This window comes from Rhinatrema bivittatum, chromosome 4 (assembly GCF_901001135.1).
Source record: "Rhinatrema bivittatum chromosome 4, aRhiBiv1.1, whole genome shotgun sequence".
In the NCBI taxonomy this organism is placed as follows: domain Eukaryota; kingdom Metazoa; phylum Chordata; class Amphibia; order Gymnophiona; family Rhinatrematidae; genus Rhinatrema; species Rhinatrema bivittatum.
The window spans coordinates 170,239,633-170,260,273 of NC_042618.1; the positions used below are offsets into that span (position 1 = coordinate 170,239,633).

General features: G+C 43.2%; 1 protein-coding gene across 1 annotated transcript in view; it reads right to left on the reverse strand.

The window, feature by feature from the left end:
- The window catches only part of LOC115090297 (alpha-N-acetylgalactosaminide alpha-2,6-sialyltransferase 2-like), a 118,859-nt gene that overhangs the window by 61,444 nt on the left and 36,774 nt on the right, over positions 1 to 20,641 (reverse strand). The window contains exons 3-4 of the mRNA XM_029599211.1: positions 15,713 to 15,878; positions 14,500 to 14,677 (exon numbers count right to left, since the gene is read on the reverse strand). Coding sequence (XP_029455071.1) covers positions 14,500 to 14,677; positions 15,713 to 15,878 — 344 coding nt within the window. The remainder of the gene's footprint in view (positions 1 to 14,499; positions 14,678 to 15,712; positions 15,879 to 20,641) is intronic.

The following is a 20,641-nucleotide window of genomic DNA, read 5'->3' on the forward strand; positions in this document are numbered from 1 at the left end:
CTAAAATCCTATGTTTTATAATGGTGCTATTTGTTTTGAATTAGTCACTAATATTATGTTTCTATTACAACCTAGTCTTTATTGTTGATTTATTTAGGTACACTGAAGAATAGGCTGAGCAGACAACCAAGAACTCCCAGATGCCTTTACTATAGCCTGTCAAAGGTGAATGAACTTTGAGTGCTTTTCTGAGCATGACTTGCAGAATATCCCTGAGAGACCTACTAGCAGGCTCTGCAAAGCCTATAATTACAGGCCAGGAAGGCATCAATGACAATATCTGCACCACAATGCAGGGATACTTGTTTTGCAGGAAAACCAGGATGCTAGCGTTTGTCTTGCAGATGCATATTTCAACAGAAGAAACCATGTGAAAAAGAAGATGCCTTTGAGGTTGCAGCTTTAATTAAATCCTGGTGCCACAAGACGGAATTCATGCTGAGCTTCTATTCAAAAACCCAGACGGCGATTTGTTTACACAAACAAAGAAGAACAGAAGAAGAATACATTGCATCAAAGCCAGAGTGATACAGGAACTTTTATCATGGGAGGATGGGGTCAGGAAAGACTAGTAAATGAATGATTTTTACAACTGAATGGAGTATGACCTCACAAGCATTTCCTATACAGGATAGATTGTCATGACAACAGTATACGGTATTTTTTGTAAGGAAGTCTTTGGCCAGTTACGTCATTCATTCTGGAAGCTTCGGGAATGTTGTATTTTGATTATATAAGTCAGGGCAGGTCAGAGATTTACTGAGATGCAAGTTGTTACAGATAGAGGGCAGTTATATTGCATCTCACAAGAACACTTGTTTCTTAAGAAGCCAAATAAATTTGATTAAAAAAACCTCTTGCTGATTTTGAGTGTTCTTGTTGCCCTAAAGCTTTGAGTCCAGCAAAAATTATACATTTTGGCACCCCAGATGGGACTCTAATAGCTGTTGTTATTATAATTATTAATTATTAATAAGCTGTAGTATTACTTTTGGCGGACGAAAGTATACTAGGTTCTTGAATGGTTCATTGGCTGGTCATTCAAAGATTGAGTTGCCCAGGTAGACTGGAGGATTATCCCGGAGAATTATGAGTTCAGAGCAGATGTGGAATGAAGTTGGATCCATTTTGTGAGTATGTAACAAGAAAAAAAAAAAAAAAAAAGGAAAAATCTGTAAGTATCAATGTTTTTATTTTATTTGTGTGTATATAGATTGTGTGTTACATCGGGTTTAGAATACTTTTTGCAAAATGTTCTTTAATATATGTTAGGGAGACAGGACATGAGTTGATGATTTGATTAAAATCAGATTGAACAGTTGAAAAAACAGAGGGGTACCCAGCACTAGTCAGTCTGGGGTCTTTTGTCCTCAGACCGCATGGCTTGGGCTCGGCAGTAGTTTCACTTTCACTTTACACCTGGGGAGCGGCTGGTTGTGAGTGTGTAGATTCAGAAGGAGAAAGAGGGAATAAGTTACAATTGGTAAGTTGAAAGTTATAATTAGTATAAGAAGGAGTTTTTGTTTAGTGGAATATTCCCCAAAGTTTGGTTGTTGTTCTTACAGGAAGGTGCTAATGGCTTTAATCTTTTACAGCAGGTTACATGTGGTTAATTTCTTTCTTTTCCTTCTTTGATTAGCTTTAACAAGGAAGCCTATTTTTGTCTGTGTGCATCTATTTATATAAGTTAAGATTTTGTGTAAAATGGTTCCTTGTAAGAAAAGTTTAGTGATTGTAGTTGAACTTAAATCTGGACATTAGTGAACTGCTGGCAGTGTGGTATATAGGGACATTTGAATTAATTGCTGCAGTTCATTAAACAGAGAAAGGAATCTTTCAGTGCTATGTTGTTTTTCATCAGCCCTGGCTGGCTGGCTGGCTTCAAGGATTTGTGTTTACAGTAAACATGGAAACATAGCAATGCTGGCAGAAGGAGCATAAGCCGTCCATCCAGTTTGCTCAGGTACTTTTATTTCCCACCATTAATGCAGAGATGCTCATATTTGCATCTAAGTTTTTAGAATTGTGTGATTACCGAGAGTTTATTGTGAAGAGATTTTAGCATTATGTGCAGTGTGTTTCATTTTATTTGGTAAGAACGAAAGCATGAACCTGTGTTTATTTAAAGCCATTCATAATTAGATTTGATTTATCATTGGAGAGGGATGTATCGTTTTTTCTTTGGTCAGGGGTATAGGCAGAGAGATAGAAAGGAAAACAATCTATAGATATACTACATGAGAGCGATGCCAGTTTAATGAAATGATCTGTTTAAGTGTTTTTATCACTTAACAAACCTATTCATTGAGTGTAACAGTTGTTTGGCGGGAGAGGAGGTGAACCCCCCTTTAGGAATGTGTTTGAGATGAAAAGAAAAAAAAATCTGGGAGTGAGTCACTTTTAAAATGAATGGTACAGTTCTGCTGAGATAAGAGGTTTGATATGGTTAAGTATGTTACAGGACGAAGTGCAAAAGGTGATAGAAGAGGGACTAATGAATTGATCTGTTTAATGTGAAAACAGAAATTTGTATTGAAAGTATGGGGAAAGTGAATATTAGGGATGAGAGATGACGTAATGTTAAAGAGGGAAGAGATTTATGAATATGCGGAAGGCTGTGTGCTGGGAGATTTAGAATGTTTTGGGTAAAAGTAGAGAAAAGATGTAAGTCAGTGCATTTAATTGTGTGAAGATATGATTTATTTTAACTTAAACACAGGTCAGAAATAAACGGACGGCATGCAGCAGTAAGGATGATAAATATTTCTCAGTTTTGATTATACCTCAGTAGCTGCTAACTTTTAGAAGAAAGGAAATGAATTAGGTTGCTTGTTTTGATGGGAGTTCAGGTATTGGACGTTTGTATTGTGGACGGTTTAGACGATATGTAAAGGAGAAAGATTGTGAGACGGTGAACAGCAGAGAAATAAGTAGCAATGCCTATTATCTATTTATATGCCAGTAAGAAAAACTTTTGGTTAATGTATATTAGTATGTGCCATCCTTTTATTTTGCAGACTTCCAGACTCCTAGCTGATATGTCTGTGCTTTTGGAAATGATTCGTATTTCTATTTAGGGTATTTGCAGGATTTGGTAGTAAGAACTTTGTGGAACATATGCATATTGGATGGAAATAAAATGACTTCTAATTAAGTGCAAAGTTGTTTGTTTTAAGTTTCTCTTTTAGAAGGCGAGTTAGGAGTTTACAAGCATAGGAAAACAAAAAGGTTTTAGATTTGTAAAAGGAAGTAGCTCTTATCACAGGGGACAGCGCCTCCTAGGGGTGGACCATCAGAGAAAGGAAAGTAGCTTTATGACTGTTTTTTTGCTGAATTAAGGTATAATAGCAGTTTGACTTTTAAGGAACCTGTAATGTCATTTTTAAATTTCATTTTAATCATTATATTAACTGTTATATATTAGATTTCTTTCCAGGGTACCAAAGCACAAAGCGCATCTGTCTCTGTTCTATGGGAGATGAAGATCAGTTTTTTTCCAGTTTGATTCCTTTTCAATTTTGGAATAGATCTATTTTAATTTTCATCCTGAGTTTTTGTTTTCTTTTGTGGATCGATCCAATTCTTTTATATTTTTAAAGTACTTTTTTCTTTTTGAGCTCAAACGTTTGACATGTTGTTTGTTCTATGTTACATGTGTAAAATGAGGAATGAATGAAGGAATGCATTATGTAGTCAGTGCTGTGACATATATGTTTTAATGTACAGTCTGAGTATTTATGTTTGTGGTCTGGACCATTGCATGATGTTTTGAAATAATGTGGGGATTATTTGGCAAATTAAATATAGGGAGTACGTGACATAAAAGTATTTTCTTACTACTTAATCGGATTTGTTGCACTTTTATTTAGGTTTGACTTCATACACATGCATCTAATCTAAGGAGCTAAGAGATTCTGCCCTGACATCATCACTGAATCCTACTAAAAGAACTATATACGCACTGAATGCAGAAATTATTCTTGGTCACAGACCTTCTTACCTATTATATGGACTGCAAGGCTTACAATTTAGACCTGCTTTTTGTTTTTTCTATGTTTTGTGGGAATGACTTTATGCAGAATTTAGGTTCTTTCATTCTCTGTCAGCACTTAGGTGTTCAAGTTAATACTATTATTTGAAGTGATGCTGTTTTTATTAGTTTGTATGTTCCAAGTTAAGTAGTATTTTCCAGTCTTAGACTTTATAATACTTATATGCTGAATCAGTTAAATGTATATGTACTAGGTTTTTCTATCTTTATCTATGGAAGCTGCTTTGATCACATAGAGGGTGATGTGTTTCATTGTGATTTAAATATGATAATTCAGGGTTCAAGAGGGAGATCTCTTTATATTTCTCTTCCACACCAGCCTAAGTTATAAGCTATTTCTATTCTTTTGTTTTGCAGCTTGCACTTAGGATAATCACTTTGCTGATCTTTAATATCTCAATATTCTATCTCTTATTCTAATGTTTTCGCTGAACCCTTCTTTGAATATCTTTTCATATGACGCTATTTACTAGATTTTACCTAATGACTGTTTCACTCTCTTTCACAAAGATTTCTTACTAGTGTAGCCTGTGATACCTTATACATGAGGAGATCTGCTATAGGGATTTGTAACATTCTATTACTATATCTTTCGGCATATTAATTGCTCATTGTTCTTTTCTTTTTATCTTGGCCCTTTCACTATAAACTCTATCTGTGACTTATAAGCTAGTGGGTTTCTATTTAGGATTCCAAAGGGGATGATATAATTTTCCTTATTTCTGTCTTTTATTTATATGACATTCCTTCCTTCCCTGTGTAAAGTCTTACACTGATGGTTTATCAATTCTGCAAAGTACATTAGTTTGTTTTAGATTACATAATAGGTTAAAGACTTTTCACAGAGTCAGCTTTCACTTGTTTTTATGATGAGCCCCATTTCCTCTAGAAGTATCTGAAGACGAAGCAGTATTACTAGCCATCATCTACCTTAATAATTCATACTTGCCATACACAGAGGTATTATCTCTTGTACATATGACTGCTATAAGTGAATTAGGACTGTCCATACAGTGAGTGCTTCCACTGCTACAGTTTGTTGTCCTAATACTGGATAGCACTATAAATACCCTACAGAATTAGTATGATGTTTCAGACTTTTGCTATGCCTTTGCCTATCATGCATATGCCTTTGTATTTGATCTTCCATCACTGCAGCATATGACTAGAATATGTCTTATGCTTTGCAACACTTTTACATCATGTATGCACAACACAGTATGAGTTCTTCTATTGATTCTTGTTTCTTTTCTTTTATTGGTTTCTTTACTTTTCTGGTAAGGTGCATTGATTATATTCCTGCTTGTCATTTTAATGAATATTATCCTGGGTAGTTGTTCATAATGAGAGTACTTCTTGAAAAGATTTGCCCAGAATACCTAGTATTATATGAGAAACATAGTACTTTCATACTAGTCTCTCTGTGTACTTATCTTTACATATCTTTACATACTATACCACTATTATGTACTTACTTGATTCTGAAAGATAACATATGTGATCATGTTATTATGAAGTAGGGCTTTTTTATAATGCAGGTATCTGTATAGCTCCATTATAGAGCTAATAGCTACCTAGTGAAAATTAGTTTTGATGTTATTGTTTGATTAACTAGTGAATGCTTGTGGGAACATCCTTCATATTAATTGGGAATCTAGAGGGGGACACACGTATGCACTACACCTGATAAATACCAAGGTTAGTGGTTAGGATACACATTTAAGTTCCTCTGTCATGGCTTATCATCGAAGCTTGATTGATGTGACACATGTCCATTAAAGGTGTCCCATAGAGGGAAATGAAGAATAGGCTGAGCAGACAACCAAGAACTCCCAGATGCCTTTACTATAGCCTGTCAAAGGTGAATGAACTTTGAGTGCTTTTCTGAGCATGACTTGCAGAATATCCCTGAGAGACCTACTGGCAGGCTCTGCAAAGCCTATAATTACAGGCCAGGAAGGCATCAATGACAATATCTGCACCACAATGCAGGGATACTTGTTTTGCAGGAAAACCAGGATGCTAGCGTTTGTCTTGCAGATGCATATTTCAACAGAAGAAACCATGTGAAAAAGAAGATGCCTTTGAGGTTGCAGCTTTAATTAAATCCTGGTGCCACAAGACGGAATTCATGCTGAGCTTCTATTCAAAAACCCAGACGGCGATTTGTTTACACAAACAAAGAAGAACAGAAGAAGAATACATTGCATCAAAGCCAGAGTGATACAGGAACTTTTATCATGGGAGGATGGGGTCAGGAAAGACTAGTAAATGAATGATTTTTACAACTGAATGGAGTATGACCTCACAAGCATTTCCTATACAGGATAGATTGTCATGACAACAGTATACGGTATTTTTTGTAAGGAAGTCTTTGGCCAGTTACGTCATTCATTCTGGAAGCTTCGGGAATGTTGTATTTTGATTATATAAGTCAGGGCAGGTCAGAGATTTACTGAGATGCAAGTTGTTACAGATAGAGGGCAGTTATATTGCATCTCACAAGAACACTTGTTTCTTAAGAAGCCAAATAAATTTGATTAAAAAAACCTCTTGCTGATTTTGAGTGTTCTTGTTGCCCTAAAGCTTTGAGTCCAGCAAAAATTATACAACACTCTGCCTTATTTTAATTTTGCTGCTCTATTTTGTTGAATTGTTTTGAGATCATGTTGCTACTTCAAATGTGTTTACTCCTTTGAAAAGTGAAGCTGCAAACAACCGGTTCATAAGCACATTTTTTTCAATATTCTGTAACCCGTTTTGAATGTCTTGTGTTTTCAAAAAGTTGGGATTCTAAATCCAAGTAATAGATAATTAAATAAGCAAGGAGACACAGTAACACAGTGAAGGGGGAGACAGGGAGAACAGTGTTTCACTTGACAGGCTGATGTCACACATGTGTCCCCTTAAAGACAGAAATGGTATAACTGATGTCTGCCTCCAGGGCCAGCTCAATAGCAGTGCTGTGCTGGACCTGGGTTTGTTTTTCCAGCTCTGCTTTTCTGCTCCCCAGGTTGGCTGGAAATGCTGCAGAGGCAGCACTCACAGCCCCTGGGGGGGAGGGAGTCATAGTCATTGTGCAATTTTGACACCTAGTGGTTGGACTCAGGGTTCATGACTGCAGGGTTGCACAGAGTGTGCTGGTGTATGGCCCCTCGCCAAGGACTGGAGTTGGGAGGGGCTATAAAATAGGGTAAAAAAAATCCCTGTGCAGCTGTGAATGAGCCGGCTCCTGGACGTAGTTCTGATTGAGCTGAAAGCCCAAAGCAGCAGGAGGAAACGTGTAGGCCACAAAAAACGCCTACCCCAGGAGCAGAGGCAAAGGTTAGATATCTTGTTATGCTTCATTTTTTTGTTCTGCAGTTCGTACTGAAATTTTCCTTGTTAGGTCAGTTTTTCAACATGCGAGGAATCAATTTATGACATTTGGATGCCAAGAGGCAGCAGTAACTGCAAAAAAATGTAAACAATTCCGTGTTGGTTGACGTTACCGTAATCTGTTATAGGCTCTCTCTTAGTTGATGCCTGTCTTGAGGCCGTCTAACCTGTTATCCAGAGAGTTTTGCAAAAGTTAACTGCATGTGAAGCAGAGTGCCCTTGGGACATGTGTGAATGGAAGCCAGGGACCTGTTAAGGCAACACATGTTGAACCTTTAACTTAATTATGAGTTCTAAGAGAAGGCAGTAAGGATAAGCCTTCAGTTCTGAATTCACAATTCTATGGGCAGTAATCGGATAACAGCCAGGGAATTCCTATACTGACCCTTCTCTGAAAGAATTAGTTCAAAATTAGATTCTAAAAATTGTTTCAGTCATCTTAAGAGAATCTAAGATTTAAAGTGATTGAATTTTGAAAGTATATGAAAGATAAAGTACAGGGCCAGATATTCAATGCCATTTAGCCAAATAAGTTCCAGCTTCCAACATCTGAATATCTGGCAACTTTCAGCAGCTACCACTTATCCAGATAGCTACTTATCCGGCTGGGTGGGATGGGGGCATAATGGGGAGGAGTCACATATCTGGCTAATTTAGCTGGATAAGAAGCAATATTTAGACATCCAGCCAAGTTAACTGGATACGTTAGACCTGCTATTGAGCAGGTCTAAAGTTAGCTAAATAAACTTATTTGGCTAGCTAAACGTTATCCGGGTGTATTCAGTGGCATGGCTACGCAGCTGAATATCCTGCCTAAGTTAGCCGGATAACTTTTGAATATGGATCTCATAGTAAATAATGGCAGGTAAAGGCCATAGTGGCCCATCCAGTCTGCCCAGCAAGATGTTGATGGTTTGTAACTGCTGCTCTGTGCAGGTTGCCCTCTTGCCTTTTGTTGATGGTTTGTAACTGCCGCTCTGTGCGTGTTTTCCCCTTGCCTTTTGTTGATGGTTGTAACTGCCGCTCTGTGCAGGTTGCCCTCTTGCCTTTTGTTGATGGTTTGTAACTGCCGCTCTGTGCGTGTTTTCCCCTTGCCTTTTGTTGATGGTTGTAACTGCCGCTCTGTGCAGGTTTCCTCCTTGCCTTTTGTTGATGGTTGTAACTGCCGCTCTGTGCAGGTTGCCCTCTTGCCTTTTGTTGATGGTTTGTAACTGCCGCTCTGTGCGTGTTTTCCCCTTGCCTTTTGTTGATGGTTGTAACTGCCGCTCTGTGCAGGTTGCCCTCTTGCCTTTTGTTGATGGTTTGTAACTGCCGCTCTGTGCGTGTTTTCCCCTTGCCTTTTGTTGATGGTTGTAACTGTTGCTCTGTGCATGTTTCCCCCTTGCCTTTTGTTGATGGTTGTAACTGCCGCTCTGTGCGTGTTTCCCCCTTGCCTTTTGTTGATGGTTGTAACTGTTGCTCTGTGCATGTTTCCCCCTTGCCTTTTGTTGATGGTTGTAACTGTTGCTCTGTGCAGGTTGCCTCCTTGCCTTTTGTTGATGGTTGTAACTGCCGCTCTGTGCAGGTTTCCTCCTTGCCTTTTGTTGATGGTTTGTAACTGCCACTCTGTTCAGGTTACCCTCTTGCCTTTTGTTGATGGTTTGTAACTGCCGCTCTTGCCTCCTTCTCTTTTATTGATGGTTTGTAACTGCCACTCTGTTCAGGTTGCCCTCTTGCCTTTTGTTGATGGTTTGTAACTGCCACTCTGTGCAGGTTGCCCTCTTGCCTTTTGTTGATGGTTGTAACTGCTGCTCTGTACGTATTTTCCCCTTGCCTTTTGTTGATGGTTTGTAACTGCCGCTCTGTGCAGGTTTCCCCCTTGCCTTTTGTTGATGGTTTGTAACTGCCGCTCTGTGCAGGTTGCCCCCTTGCCTTCTGTTTAGGGTTGCAATTGAAGTAAAGTTAAATTTACCAGAATACCTCAGTGCCTCAGTTCCAACGGTTGAAGGCTTGACTGGTGCTATTACTCACAGCTTTCAAAATTGTGCTAATTCACTCCTTTTCTGGGTCCAGTTCCATGTGTCCAACACATGAACACATCTCTTTCTGTAAAAGCAGTTTGCACCGAGGAGGGCTCTTTACGCAGGCAAACTGGCTGTTTGGAAAAAGCCCCCTTCCCCTAATGCAGGTCAGAGTACATGCACTGTTGGACGGCACAGACTTTACCTGTATGAAGTGGAGGCATTCCCAGGAGCAGGGATAGGTCAGGGGAGGCAACAATGCACCTAGCTTGGCATTTTCAAAATTGTATGTGTTATTTTGAAGGAAAAACATTTACTGGAAAAGGAGGCACAGATCTCTGTGGGTGCCTTTTCCTCATGCCTTTGGACCCTGCATTGATGTGGGCAGTTGTGAGAATTAGGGTCTGATTTGCAAAGTGACTTGCGCATGCTTAAACCGCTGTTTCTTTTGGATATAAATGGCCCTTTGAAAATTAACCGAGGTTGGGTGTGAAGGAGTGCCAGCACATGTAAAATTGCATGCATACGTTTATGTGCAGTGAGATCAGGTGTTTGGGGACAGGGATGCGACTTGCATGCATGGCTTTCCTATGTTCAAAAGAACACGGGCAAGTTACCGCATGCAAACTGTGCCCTGCTTGCAACATGCGTAACTTGGTGTGTGGAGTGTTCTGCACGTAGCCAGCCCAGTTAGGGAAGGATTTTCAAAGCAAACTGTATGCGCACAAGTCTGCTTTGAATATCCTCGGTAAGATCTGTGCGTGCACTGTACATACAGACCTCACTGCTATGCGGGGAGCTGTTGAACAACCCTCCCTAAACTTCTCATTAATATTTACCTTCAAGCCTGCCAGGGGTTACTTCACTCATCTGCCACTCCCTGGGCAGATTAATATTTCTGACACACAAACATTCCACAAAAGGTCTTGATTTTGTTTCCTTGTACGTGGTGGCCACACCAAGATCCAAAATAAACACATTGCACAGTTGGTTGCACCATTTCTCTGAATGATTCAGTGTTATTTAAACACAAAATCTGGGCCAAAAAAAAAATCCATTGCCTGCAGAAGTCATTATTAGAAACACATAGGCTTAATTCACGATGGACTCCTTCTAGGCAAGAACTTGTAGAACAGAGGAGTAGTTTAGTGCAAGACTTCCCAAACTGGGGGGAGGTCGGGACCCCAGATAGGGGGTCACAAAACTTTCAGCTGGGGTCATAAGTGCCTCAAATAGCAGCACTCTTTAGGCATCAGCAGCATTTATAGTGGAAATCAGCATGGGGCCTTTGAGCCAGCCTGAACTTACAGGCGCTGTAGTGGTCCTGCCCTCACATGAGTTTCTGTGGTTACAGGAAGCCCTGCACGAGGAAGGATTGGAGTCACTGCAGGGCCTGTGAGCTTGCTCTGGCTCATGGGCCCTGTCCTGACTTTTGTTACTAATGCTGCTGCTTGCAGATCATGGTCTGACTTAGGATGATGATAAAGGGAGAGGAGGGGAGGACTGGGCTGAGTGTGTATGGGCCCGTGGAAATTGCGATAGCTCCTCCCTCCTCACCCATCACTGAACCCACCGAAGAGAAAAATGTTGCCTGTCATCAGCTTGTCCCTCTTCTCACCAGTTGTCATCCACCTTTGTCCCAAGGCCCAAAAGAAAATGTTACTGATGCTGGCCAGGGGAATGTTTAGAGAAGGGGCTGTTTGAAGGGAGGGATCACATGCAGGAGGAGTTTGAGGGCTGGATCAGCTGCAGAGTAATTGGCTATGGAGGGTGTGAGAGGGGGAATGAAAGAAAATTGATTGGGGGATGTTAGAGAGGAGCTGGGGATGAGAGGGGATGGCTAGGGGGCTGTGAGAGAAGGGTTGGAGATGAGGTGAGGCTGGGAGGTGAGAGAGAGGAGATGGGGATGAGTACAGAGGGAACAGGGGATGACAGAGGATCAATTTGGGATTTTAAGAAGGACTTGGGGGTGAGAAAATCAGCTGAGTGATAGGAAAATGGCTAACGGGTTGAGAGAGGTGATGGACTGGGAGATGAGAGTTGCTGGAGGATATAAGCTGGAGGGGAAAAGGTTGGAGAGGGTCCTCTGGAGAGGGTTAAATTTGAAGGAGAAGACCTTCTAAAGAGAGTGGAGATTGAGAGAGGGGATCAGCTGAAGTGTAGTAAGGGTGAGACTGGAGAGAATGTTGGAGGGGGTGGCTTGGCTTATCAGCGGATCAGCCATCCCATGGTGGGCCGGTCGCATCGATCACATGGATGTTTTTCCAGCTTCCTGGCCCAAAGAGAAACCTGCAAGGCCGAAGAGAGGAATACACAATCGCATGGCAGAGCCCATCCTGCCCGCCCGAAGTGAGGTCCTTTGCGGCAGAGCCCAACCTGCCTGGCCTAAAGAGAGGTCCTGTACGGCCTCAAAGAGAGGTCCTTCGCAGCCATGGCAGATCCCATCCTGCCTGGTCCAAAGAGAGGTCCTGCGCGGTTGCGGCAGAACCCATCCTGCCCGGTCCAAACAAAAGAATACACAGTAGCGCAGCAGAGCCCTTCCTGCCCATAACAATTTGAGGGTGTCTGGAATCTAAAGTTCCCAGGTATGGAGAGCAAGAGAATTGTTTTAGCCTTAGCTTTAATTATTAGGTGTTATTTGATGTGTCTGCTGTTTTGAAACATTTTATTGATTGGAAAATTAAAAAAAAAAACCTGTTATATATTTTTAATCATTCAATGTTCTATTCATCAGCTGTTTTGAAATATTTATTCTTTTTATGAGTATGGTTTTACTATATTGACTGATGGTTTATATATCTTGATTTTATTATTTGATGTTTAATGAGGAATGGATATGTTTCTGTTTTGCCATCGTTGCACTGCATAGAGAGCCTATCTTGTTATGGTTTCCAATTCGGTGTTTGTTTGCATGTTCTAGTTAAACTTTATTGTCTCTTTATTGTCTCTTGGTGAGGGTCTGTGTGTTCTGTATATGTGACCAAGGTGAGGTATTCTGTTAGCATGTAGTTTGGTTTGTTCTTTCATCCTAATATCAGGTGTATTGATGTTTTAGGGCCTGCTGTAATAGGGTAGGTAGGCAGTGCAGAACCTGGGGAACCATAAAAGCAGCAGGCTCTGTAGCACTCAGCCGATGGGAATGCACTGGAATGGTGGTGGGGGGTATGAGAAGTGGAGGCAAGAGAAGAGACGACTGAGGGGGGATATGATAGAGGTGTTTAAAATCATGAGAGGTCTAGAACGGGTAGATGTGAATCGGTTATTTACTCTTTCGGATAGTAGAAAGACTAGGGGGCACTCCATGAAGTTAGCATGGGGCACATTTAAAACTAATCGGAGAAAGTTCTTTTTTACTCAACGCACAATTAAACTCTGGAATTTGTTGCCAGAGGATGTAGTTAGTGCAGTTAGTATAGCTGTGTTTAAAAAAGGATTGGATAAGTTCTTGGAGGAGAAGTCCATTACCTGCTATTAAGTTCACTTAGAGAATAGCCACTGCCATTAGCAATGGTTACATGGAATAGACTTAGTTTTTGGGTACTTGCCAGGTTCTTATGGCCTGGATTGGCCACTGTTGGAAACAGGATGCTGGGCTTGATGGACCCTTGGTCTGACCCAGTATGGAATTTTCTTATGTTCTTATGTTCTTAGGCAAGCTACAGTCACAAAAATATATGGGGTAAGCCAAGAGGAAGTGCCAGTGCACTGTTGGAGAGGCTTCTATAGGCTGGGCTTTCCTCCTGAAAGGCTTTGGAAACAGTGAGTCTCCTGGAGTGAGGGTGGGAATGGGAATAGAAAAGGGAGAGAGTGAATGCACCTGCAGGCTGGGGAAGGGCTGGCAGCAAACATTTTTTAGATAATCATGTGGCAGTACTGGAGTGGGGTCACTCATTGTGTAAGCATATGAGCAGCAGTGGCACAATGACAGAATGTGTGTTTCAGAGAGAGAGAGAGAGAGAGAAAGAGAGAGAGTGTGTGTGTGTGTGTGGTAGTGTCTTTCTCCCTGACACAGAAAGACATCCATACACACACTTTTTCTATGACACACTGAGAGCAAGAGTGTGTGTGTGTGTGTGAGCGTCTTTGAGTCTGAGAGATTATGGGTGTGTCTGACACTGGCTGGCAGTGTGGTTGTCAGATTACTTGGTTGGCAAGAGACTTTAATACCAGACCATGAATCCAAAATATATATGAGAGATGTAACTGGAGATGCAGGCGGAAGGCAACCGATTGCATGGGTGGAAGAGGGCACACAGCTCCATTTGCTCACCTCTGGCCCAGGGTGTGTTCAATTACTTAGTTATTTGGAAAAAAACGTGACATTTATGTTGGAGATTCTGCCAGGCTCCAGGTCACGATATACTATGAAGGGTCAGTTTGGCGTGCATTTGGGAACTGTTGAAACACATGCTGCAGGGAAAGTGCACAAGGGAGTCAGAAGGATACGTTGTAGGCTGGTTTTGAAAAACATCCCCCGGGCTGATATTTTCCTGCAATCCGCCCCTGCCCCTGCTAATTTGTTTTGGTCATCCTCTGGGGTCATGTGAATTGTCAAGTGCTAAAATGAGGTCACATTGGCTAAAAGTGTGGGAATCCCTTGCCTAGTGATTACAGGACAGGGCTGACAAGTAGTGACGCCAAAGTTCAAATCCTGTTTCTCCCACTGATGCTCCTTGTGACCTTGAGCCACTTCATTGCTCCAGGTACCAATTTAGATTATAAGCCCTCTAGGGCAGGGGCCTACCTGCTGCACTTGAATTTGTAACTTTCCTTGCGCACAGGTTTGGAAAGGCCAGTCATTAAATCCAAAATCCAAATCTTTGTATTGCTTTGGAGCTCCCGAGAGCTTTCCACAAATTTTCTTGTTCTGACATGAGTTGTAATCAGGAAATTGCATTGTGGGTACCTGGTGAAGACTGTCTGGCTAGTAGCACATGGAATGTCATGCCGGGAAACATTCAGCCTGCAGACTGTAGCCAGAGTTGACTTCTTATCTCAAAAAGAATGTTAAATTGGGGCACAATATATGATACAAAGTTCCAAGTAATTAGTTTTTTTTTTTTCACTTACCTGAAGACATAGTCATGTTGGTCTATTTCAGCCCCTACCTTGGAGCCATTCAGAATTCCCCCGTTCCCCACCACAGCACAGCGGATACAGGAGGGGTTCGCCGGGTGCCTCTGCTGCCAGTCATCAAACATGTAGCCATTGGCTGAGGAGTTCAGGAGGTTCAGAGTTTCATTCAAGACTGAAAACCCAAGCAAGATAAATCACAAGGATGAGGCTGCTAGAGGCACTACCGGGAGACTTGGAGCAAGGCACTGCCTGCACTACCAGGAAACTCAGAGCCAGGCATCACCTGCCCTGCCAAGAAACACTGAGGCGGGCACAGGTAGTAGGAAACAAGTTAAAATCAATGCAAAATCAGAAGAGCTAGGAACGTGTTGGAGGGGGCAAGAGCAGTACCAGTGTAAGGGACAGAAATTTCTCTCTGTCCCTGCAGAGGCTGGCGTGATCTCGCTAGCACAGCACAGAACACTGGCTTTAATTTAACAGGGAGTTCACAGTAGCCGCAACCTCTCAGAGATGTGAGACAGGACCCTGAAACTGGGGGTTAAACCCGGAGGGTTCCCAAGCGAAGATGTGGACAGCCTGATGTGTAGGGGAACTAAGCACCTCCCTACATTAGAACCATGCCTCATTAAAAAAAAAAAAATCCTGCCCAGATGCTATTCTCAACCCCCTTCCCCTGCCCCCCTGACTCACTATTATCCTAAAATGCCCTTCCTCGGTGTTTCCCCATTCTTCAGTTCTCAGCCTGGCCAGTCGCTGGTGAACTAGTGCCAGTACAAAACACTTTCAGAATAAAAGCTGAAGCATGGCTCTCCACCAGACGTTCCCGGCAGAAACCCCTCGTCTGCCAACCCTAACTAACTGACCACCTACCAAAGGCCCATCAGTTCCGCCCCACCTGATTCTTAACTGCTATGCCCACTGTCAATGTGATACTAGTTGTATAGTAAATCAAATGGCACTGTCTGTTTTTTTTTTTTTTAATTTGCTGTAATCCACCTGGAGGCCATTCTTGATGACAGCAGAATGGCAAATGTCTACGAATAAATCAGTTATCAAAGAAAGGCGGAGTGCTGAGCAACAGTGCTGCTTCCATCTTACCAGGGCCGAATGATTGCTGCTGTTTCACTTTCACATGTACCTTAGCGACAAGCTGACTTCCCAAGGAGAGAGCAGGAATGTAAAGGAGAGAATGACTGCAGGTACTCACTGTTCCACTCAACATCCATCCAGCCTTGGGCCCCTCCGTGCTTGCGGAGCCTCTCGTGTTCCTCCCGGGTGGCGTGTTTCTTCCACTGCAGGACCGGGATCCTCGGCAGGAAGAGTGGCTGCAGCTGGGTCCCTGCAATTCTTGTCCTTATAGTGTCGGGACAAGTCTGGGACAGAGGACAGAGAATGACTTAAGTACCGTCACTGAGGGGTGCGATGCCTGGCGTACGGACTGCGCTCGCCGGGTGCATCCCGAATCCAGAGCAGCAGTGTCTGAGTCTTCCAACCTCTAGAACAGATTCTGGAGAGCAGGGCGGTTCAGGCAACGGGGCCACTCTCTGCTGCTCCTCCGCCAAAGCCCTATTTGCTTGCTCCCTTCCCTCTAACAGTTGGAGGAAGGGATGGGAAGAAGGACCTGAGGGTGGGAGCTCGGTAGGATGGTGCTGAGATGTGGAATTAGCTCAGAGGAAATGTTCCCCGTGAGGTGTGCATGCGCACACGCAAACAGAAGAAAACACAGCATGCATAAGAAAAGAAAACAGGATGGGGTTTCAAAGAGCACTGCATGCAGATTTGTGCACTATATGGCACACAAACCCCCCCCCCCTTTTTTTTTTTTTTTTTAAGCACAAAACCCACAAAACTTTAGAGGGGACACTGCTCAGAGGCTCACGCATCAGACCAGGAACACTTTGCCTTTCACCGACAGAGACAGTCCTGACCCTGCATATCCCTGATAAATTCAACATTTCAGTTTTTATTAAGCCAAAGCTTTCCCTGGGCCTGGCCTGGTGATTCAGTACCATGCAGTGTCCTGGGTTCAGTCCCCATTTTGGGTGTGCTGTTCCCCAGATCGGCCAGGCTGGGGGTGCTGCTTAGGCAACGTTCATAGCCCCCAGGGAGAGTATGAGTCATGGTTGTTGCTTAAGGTAACACCTGGTGGCTGGATTCAGGGCCTCTGCCTGCAGGGCTCCAGGGGAAAGTCTACACTGTTCCCTCTAAGCTGTGTGTGTGTGTGTGTGTGTGCGCGAGGCAACAGATAGCTTTTACTCCCCCCCCCCCCAGCAAGATCGATCAGGCAGGGATAAACCAAACTCCTGTCCAATCTGATCAGTGGCATCTCACCTCCCTATACCCCTCCCCGGTGCAGCAGGAGTCATGTTTATCCAAACGTCATCTCATGCTACCTCCTTTGCCAGCTTTGCCAGCTTCACTCTGAAGGTACAGCTTCTGTACCTTTCACTCTGAAGGTACAGGTTCACTCTGAAGGTACAGCTTCACTCTGAAGGTACAGCTTCTGTACCTTTCACTCTGAAGGTACAGGTTCACTCTGAAGGTACAGCTTCACTCTGAAGGTACAGGCTCCTTCAGATGAGCCCCGTGCCAGCAGGCGATGACGTTTGGATAAATGGGACTCCTGCCACCTTCCACTCCACAATTCAACAAGCCACTGCAAAGCCTGTCCCGTGGTGGTGGCTGAAGAGAAAGGATGCAGTGGCTGCCAGTGAACCCCATTCTGCTGGTGGCTGAAGAGAAAGGATGCAGTGGCCGCCAGTGAACCCCATTCTGCTGGTGGCCGAAGAGAGGAGGATGATGCAATGACTGCCAGCGGATTCCCATCCCACTGGCAGCTGAAGACAAGGTACACACACACATAGGTGGCCCTATGTGTGTGTGTGTGTGTGTGTGTGGTTGGGTGACTGGTTGTGTGTGTGGATGAGTTCCTGGATGTGGGGTTGAGACTCAGGTTGTGTGTGTGTGTGTGGGGGGGGGGGGACTGCCTATATGGGGGTATGGATGACTAACTGGGTGGGTGAGAACCTGGTATGTGTGGGTATGAGAGAGGCTGTATGTATCTGGGGGTTAAGAACCTGTGGGCGGGTCTTAGGCTGTCTGTGTATGTATGTGGCTGGGGGAGATCCTGTGGGTGAAGGTGTATGTGTGACTGCCTGTGTGTTGGTGTCTGCCCCTGTGATTGGGGGGGGGGGGGGAGGAGGGTAAAAGCCTATGGGTGGGTGAGAGCCTAGGTGTGTGTTTGTGGGTGGGTGAGAGGCAGTGTGTGTGTGTGTGAGAAAGGCTGTGTGTGTGGAGGTGGGGTTTGACAGCCTCTGTGTGTGTGGGAGTGGGTGGCCAGGTGAGAGCCTGAATGTGTGTGTGTGACTGTGGATGGAAGGGAAGAAGACAAATGGAGAAAGAAAAAACAGAAAAGAGAACATGTAAAAGGAATTGGAAAAAGACTGAGAAAGTGAACATGGGGAAAAAATGCCTCAGACCAACTGATTAGAAAAATAAGATCAGACAAAGGTAAAAACAAATTATTTTGAATTTTTAGTGATTGGCATATGTTATCTTTGGGAATGTGCATTACAAATTTGGGTTTTGTTCTTTCTTCAATATTTCACCGTTCAGAGTCTGGTTTCTTGAGCTTTCCATTTTATTTTTGTCTGCATATTTCTGTTTCTAATTGGTAGTCCCTTATTCTGTATTAGGTAAGGGTCTGTTTGTGTTCTGCATGTGTATCTGAGGTATTTCTGCTGGCATGTAGTTTTTCTATAGGGCTTTGTTCTGTTAACCTCAGTAGGTGGTGTATTTGTGTTCTAGGGCATGGTATAATATTTGCATTGCTGACGTGTCATAGATAACGCTGCTGCTGTTTGAGTCCTAAGGGGTTTGTGTTACTTCTAAAAGTGTTTGGCAGTGAAGGCTTTGGAGTTACTGAGATGTGTATGTGTGGAAGAGAAGGAGAATAGAGTGAGTGTGCATGTACATGAGAGTCTGGGGAGTGAATGATAGGGTGTGTGCGTGTTTGTGAGAATGGGCATGTATGCGTGTGAAAGAGTATGCAAATGAATATGCAAGTGTGTGAGTGTCTGTATGTGAGAAAGTGTGTATGTGAGAAAGTTTCTCTCTAAGGATGGGTTGCTGTGAGCATAAAATTAACAGGCTTTTGGCATCAAAGATAGTATTTGTTCACAGGGTAATAAAACAAACATTTTTGTTCACAAACAACCCAACCCTTAGAGGGAACACTGGAACTCTGGCAGATGTCCCCCAGTCCAGGGCCAGACTAGGTATGTCGAGGGCAGGGGAATAAATGCACGGTGTTACACATTTACCATAACAGGAGTGGACTGAAAAGGATTTGGGAATCTGCCCAATATTATTGTCTCTATTTTATTGTTGGCATTTAGCTCTTAATTTCCCATTATTCGGTCTTTGCTACATTGTCAGTTAATTAAACACTGTGGGGCAGATCTTCAAACCTGCATGCGGGCGTAGATTTGTTCGAGCAACCCGGTGTGAAGAAATCTACACCCGATTTTATAACATGCGCGCGCTGCCGCACGCATGTTATAAAATCCAAGGTCAGTGCGCGCAAGAGGGTGCACAATTGTGCAACTTGCGCGCGCCAAGCCGCACAGGCTTCCTCCGTACCCTCCGAGGCTGCTTCGAAATCAGAGTGGCCTCGGAGGGAACTTTCCTTCCGCCTCCCCACCTTTCCCTCCCTTCCCCCCCCCTCCCCTATCTAACCCCCCCCCCCCACCATTATCGTTGAAGTTACGCCTGCCTCTGGGCAGGCATAACTTGCGCGCACCGGCTGGCTGCAGGCGCACCATTCCCCGGCACGGCGGCTGTTCCGGAGGCCTTGGTCCCGCCCCTGGAACGCCCCTGGGTTGGAGCCCCGCCCCGGAATGCCCCTTTTCCGAAGTCCCGGGACATACTCGCGTCCCAGGGCTTGCGCGCGCCGCTGAGCCTATGCAAAATTGGCTCTGCGCACGCAGGGACAGATTTTATCGGGTTACGCACGTAGCCTTTGAAAATCTGCCCCTGTCTCTTTCAGATTTCTTTCAGCTTTTCGTTTGTTTTGCATTTTCCTCTTTTATTTATTTATTTTTAATTTTTTTTATACCGATGTTCCTGTATAGCATACATATCGCACCGGTTTACAGGGAACTGAACAATCGCCTCAGGGGCGGAATACATTAAAACAGTTGACTCAAGGGCGGTACATAATAACTCAGGGGAACATAATACATAATAACTCAGGCGGTACATAACTCAGGGGGACAGGAAACAAAGGAGGACAGGAATACTTATAGGGAGACATTCGTAAATTCGATTAAAATGAAACTTAGATTCAAACTTAGATCAAAATGTCCTGTGGGACATTCGTAAACTCGATTAAATGCAACTTAGATTCAAACTGGGATTCGAACTGGAGACATGAATACGGAGGAAAGTATAAAGTCTATAGTTTCAGCTGGTATCGACCAGTTTTTCAACCGGTTTTTAGCTCTTAGGGAAAGCTTGAGTGCTTAGCCAAGTCTTTAGCTTCTTTTTGAAAGTCAGAAGGCACGGTTCTTGGCGGAGGTCCTGTGGGAGTTGGTTCCAAAGAGGGGGACCTGCAGTGGACAGGGCTCGTTTCCTCAGTGAGGTTCTTGCTGGTTGGGTGAGAAGCATGTTTTATATTCATATTGTATATTCATACAATATGAAGCATGTTTTATATTCATATTGTATATTCATACAATATGAAGCATGTTTTATATTCATATTGTATATTTTATATTCATATTATATTTATATTGGGTGAGAAGCATGTTTTATATTCAGCTTTCTGAATATAAATATATAAAAGACAAAAATGATTTTTTCAATAAAACGCTCATAACTGATTTACCTAAGGAGCACGTACTAAACTGAAAAATCTGAAAAGGACGATTTACCCAAGGAGTGTGCACTGCATTGATAATATGGAAATTGACTGGTTTTAGTTCCTCCAGGACATCCCATCCACTCACAGCATTCCCCCCTCCTCAGGATATACATATCCTCCAGCATCATGGGCCTACCTTCCAGGACTCATACATATCCTCTCACAACACGCTCCCTCCCTCCGCCCACACTTCAAGATACACACATTCTCCAA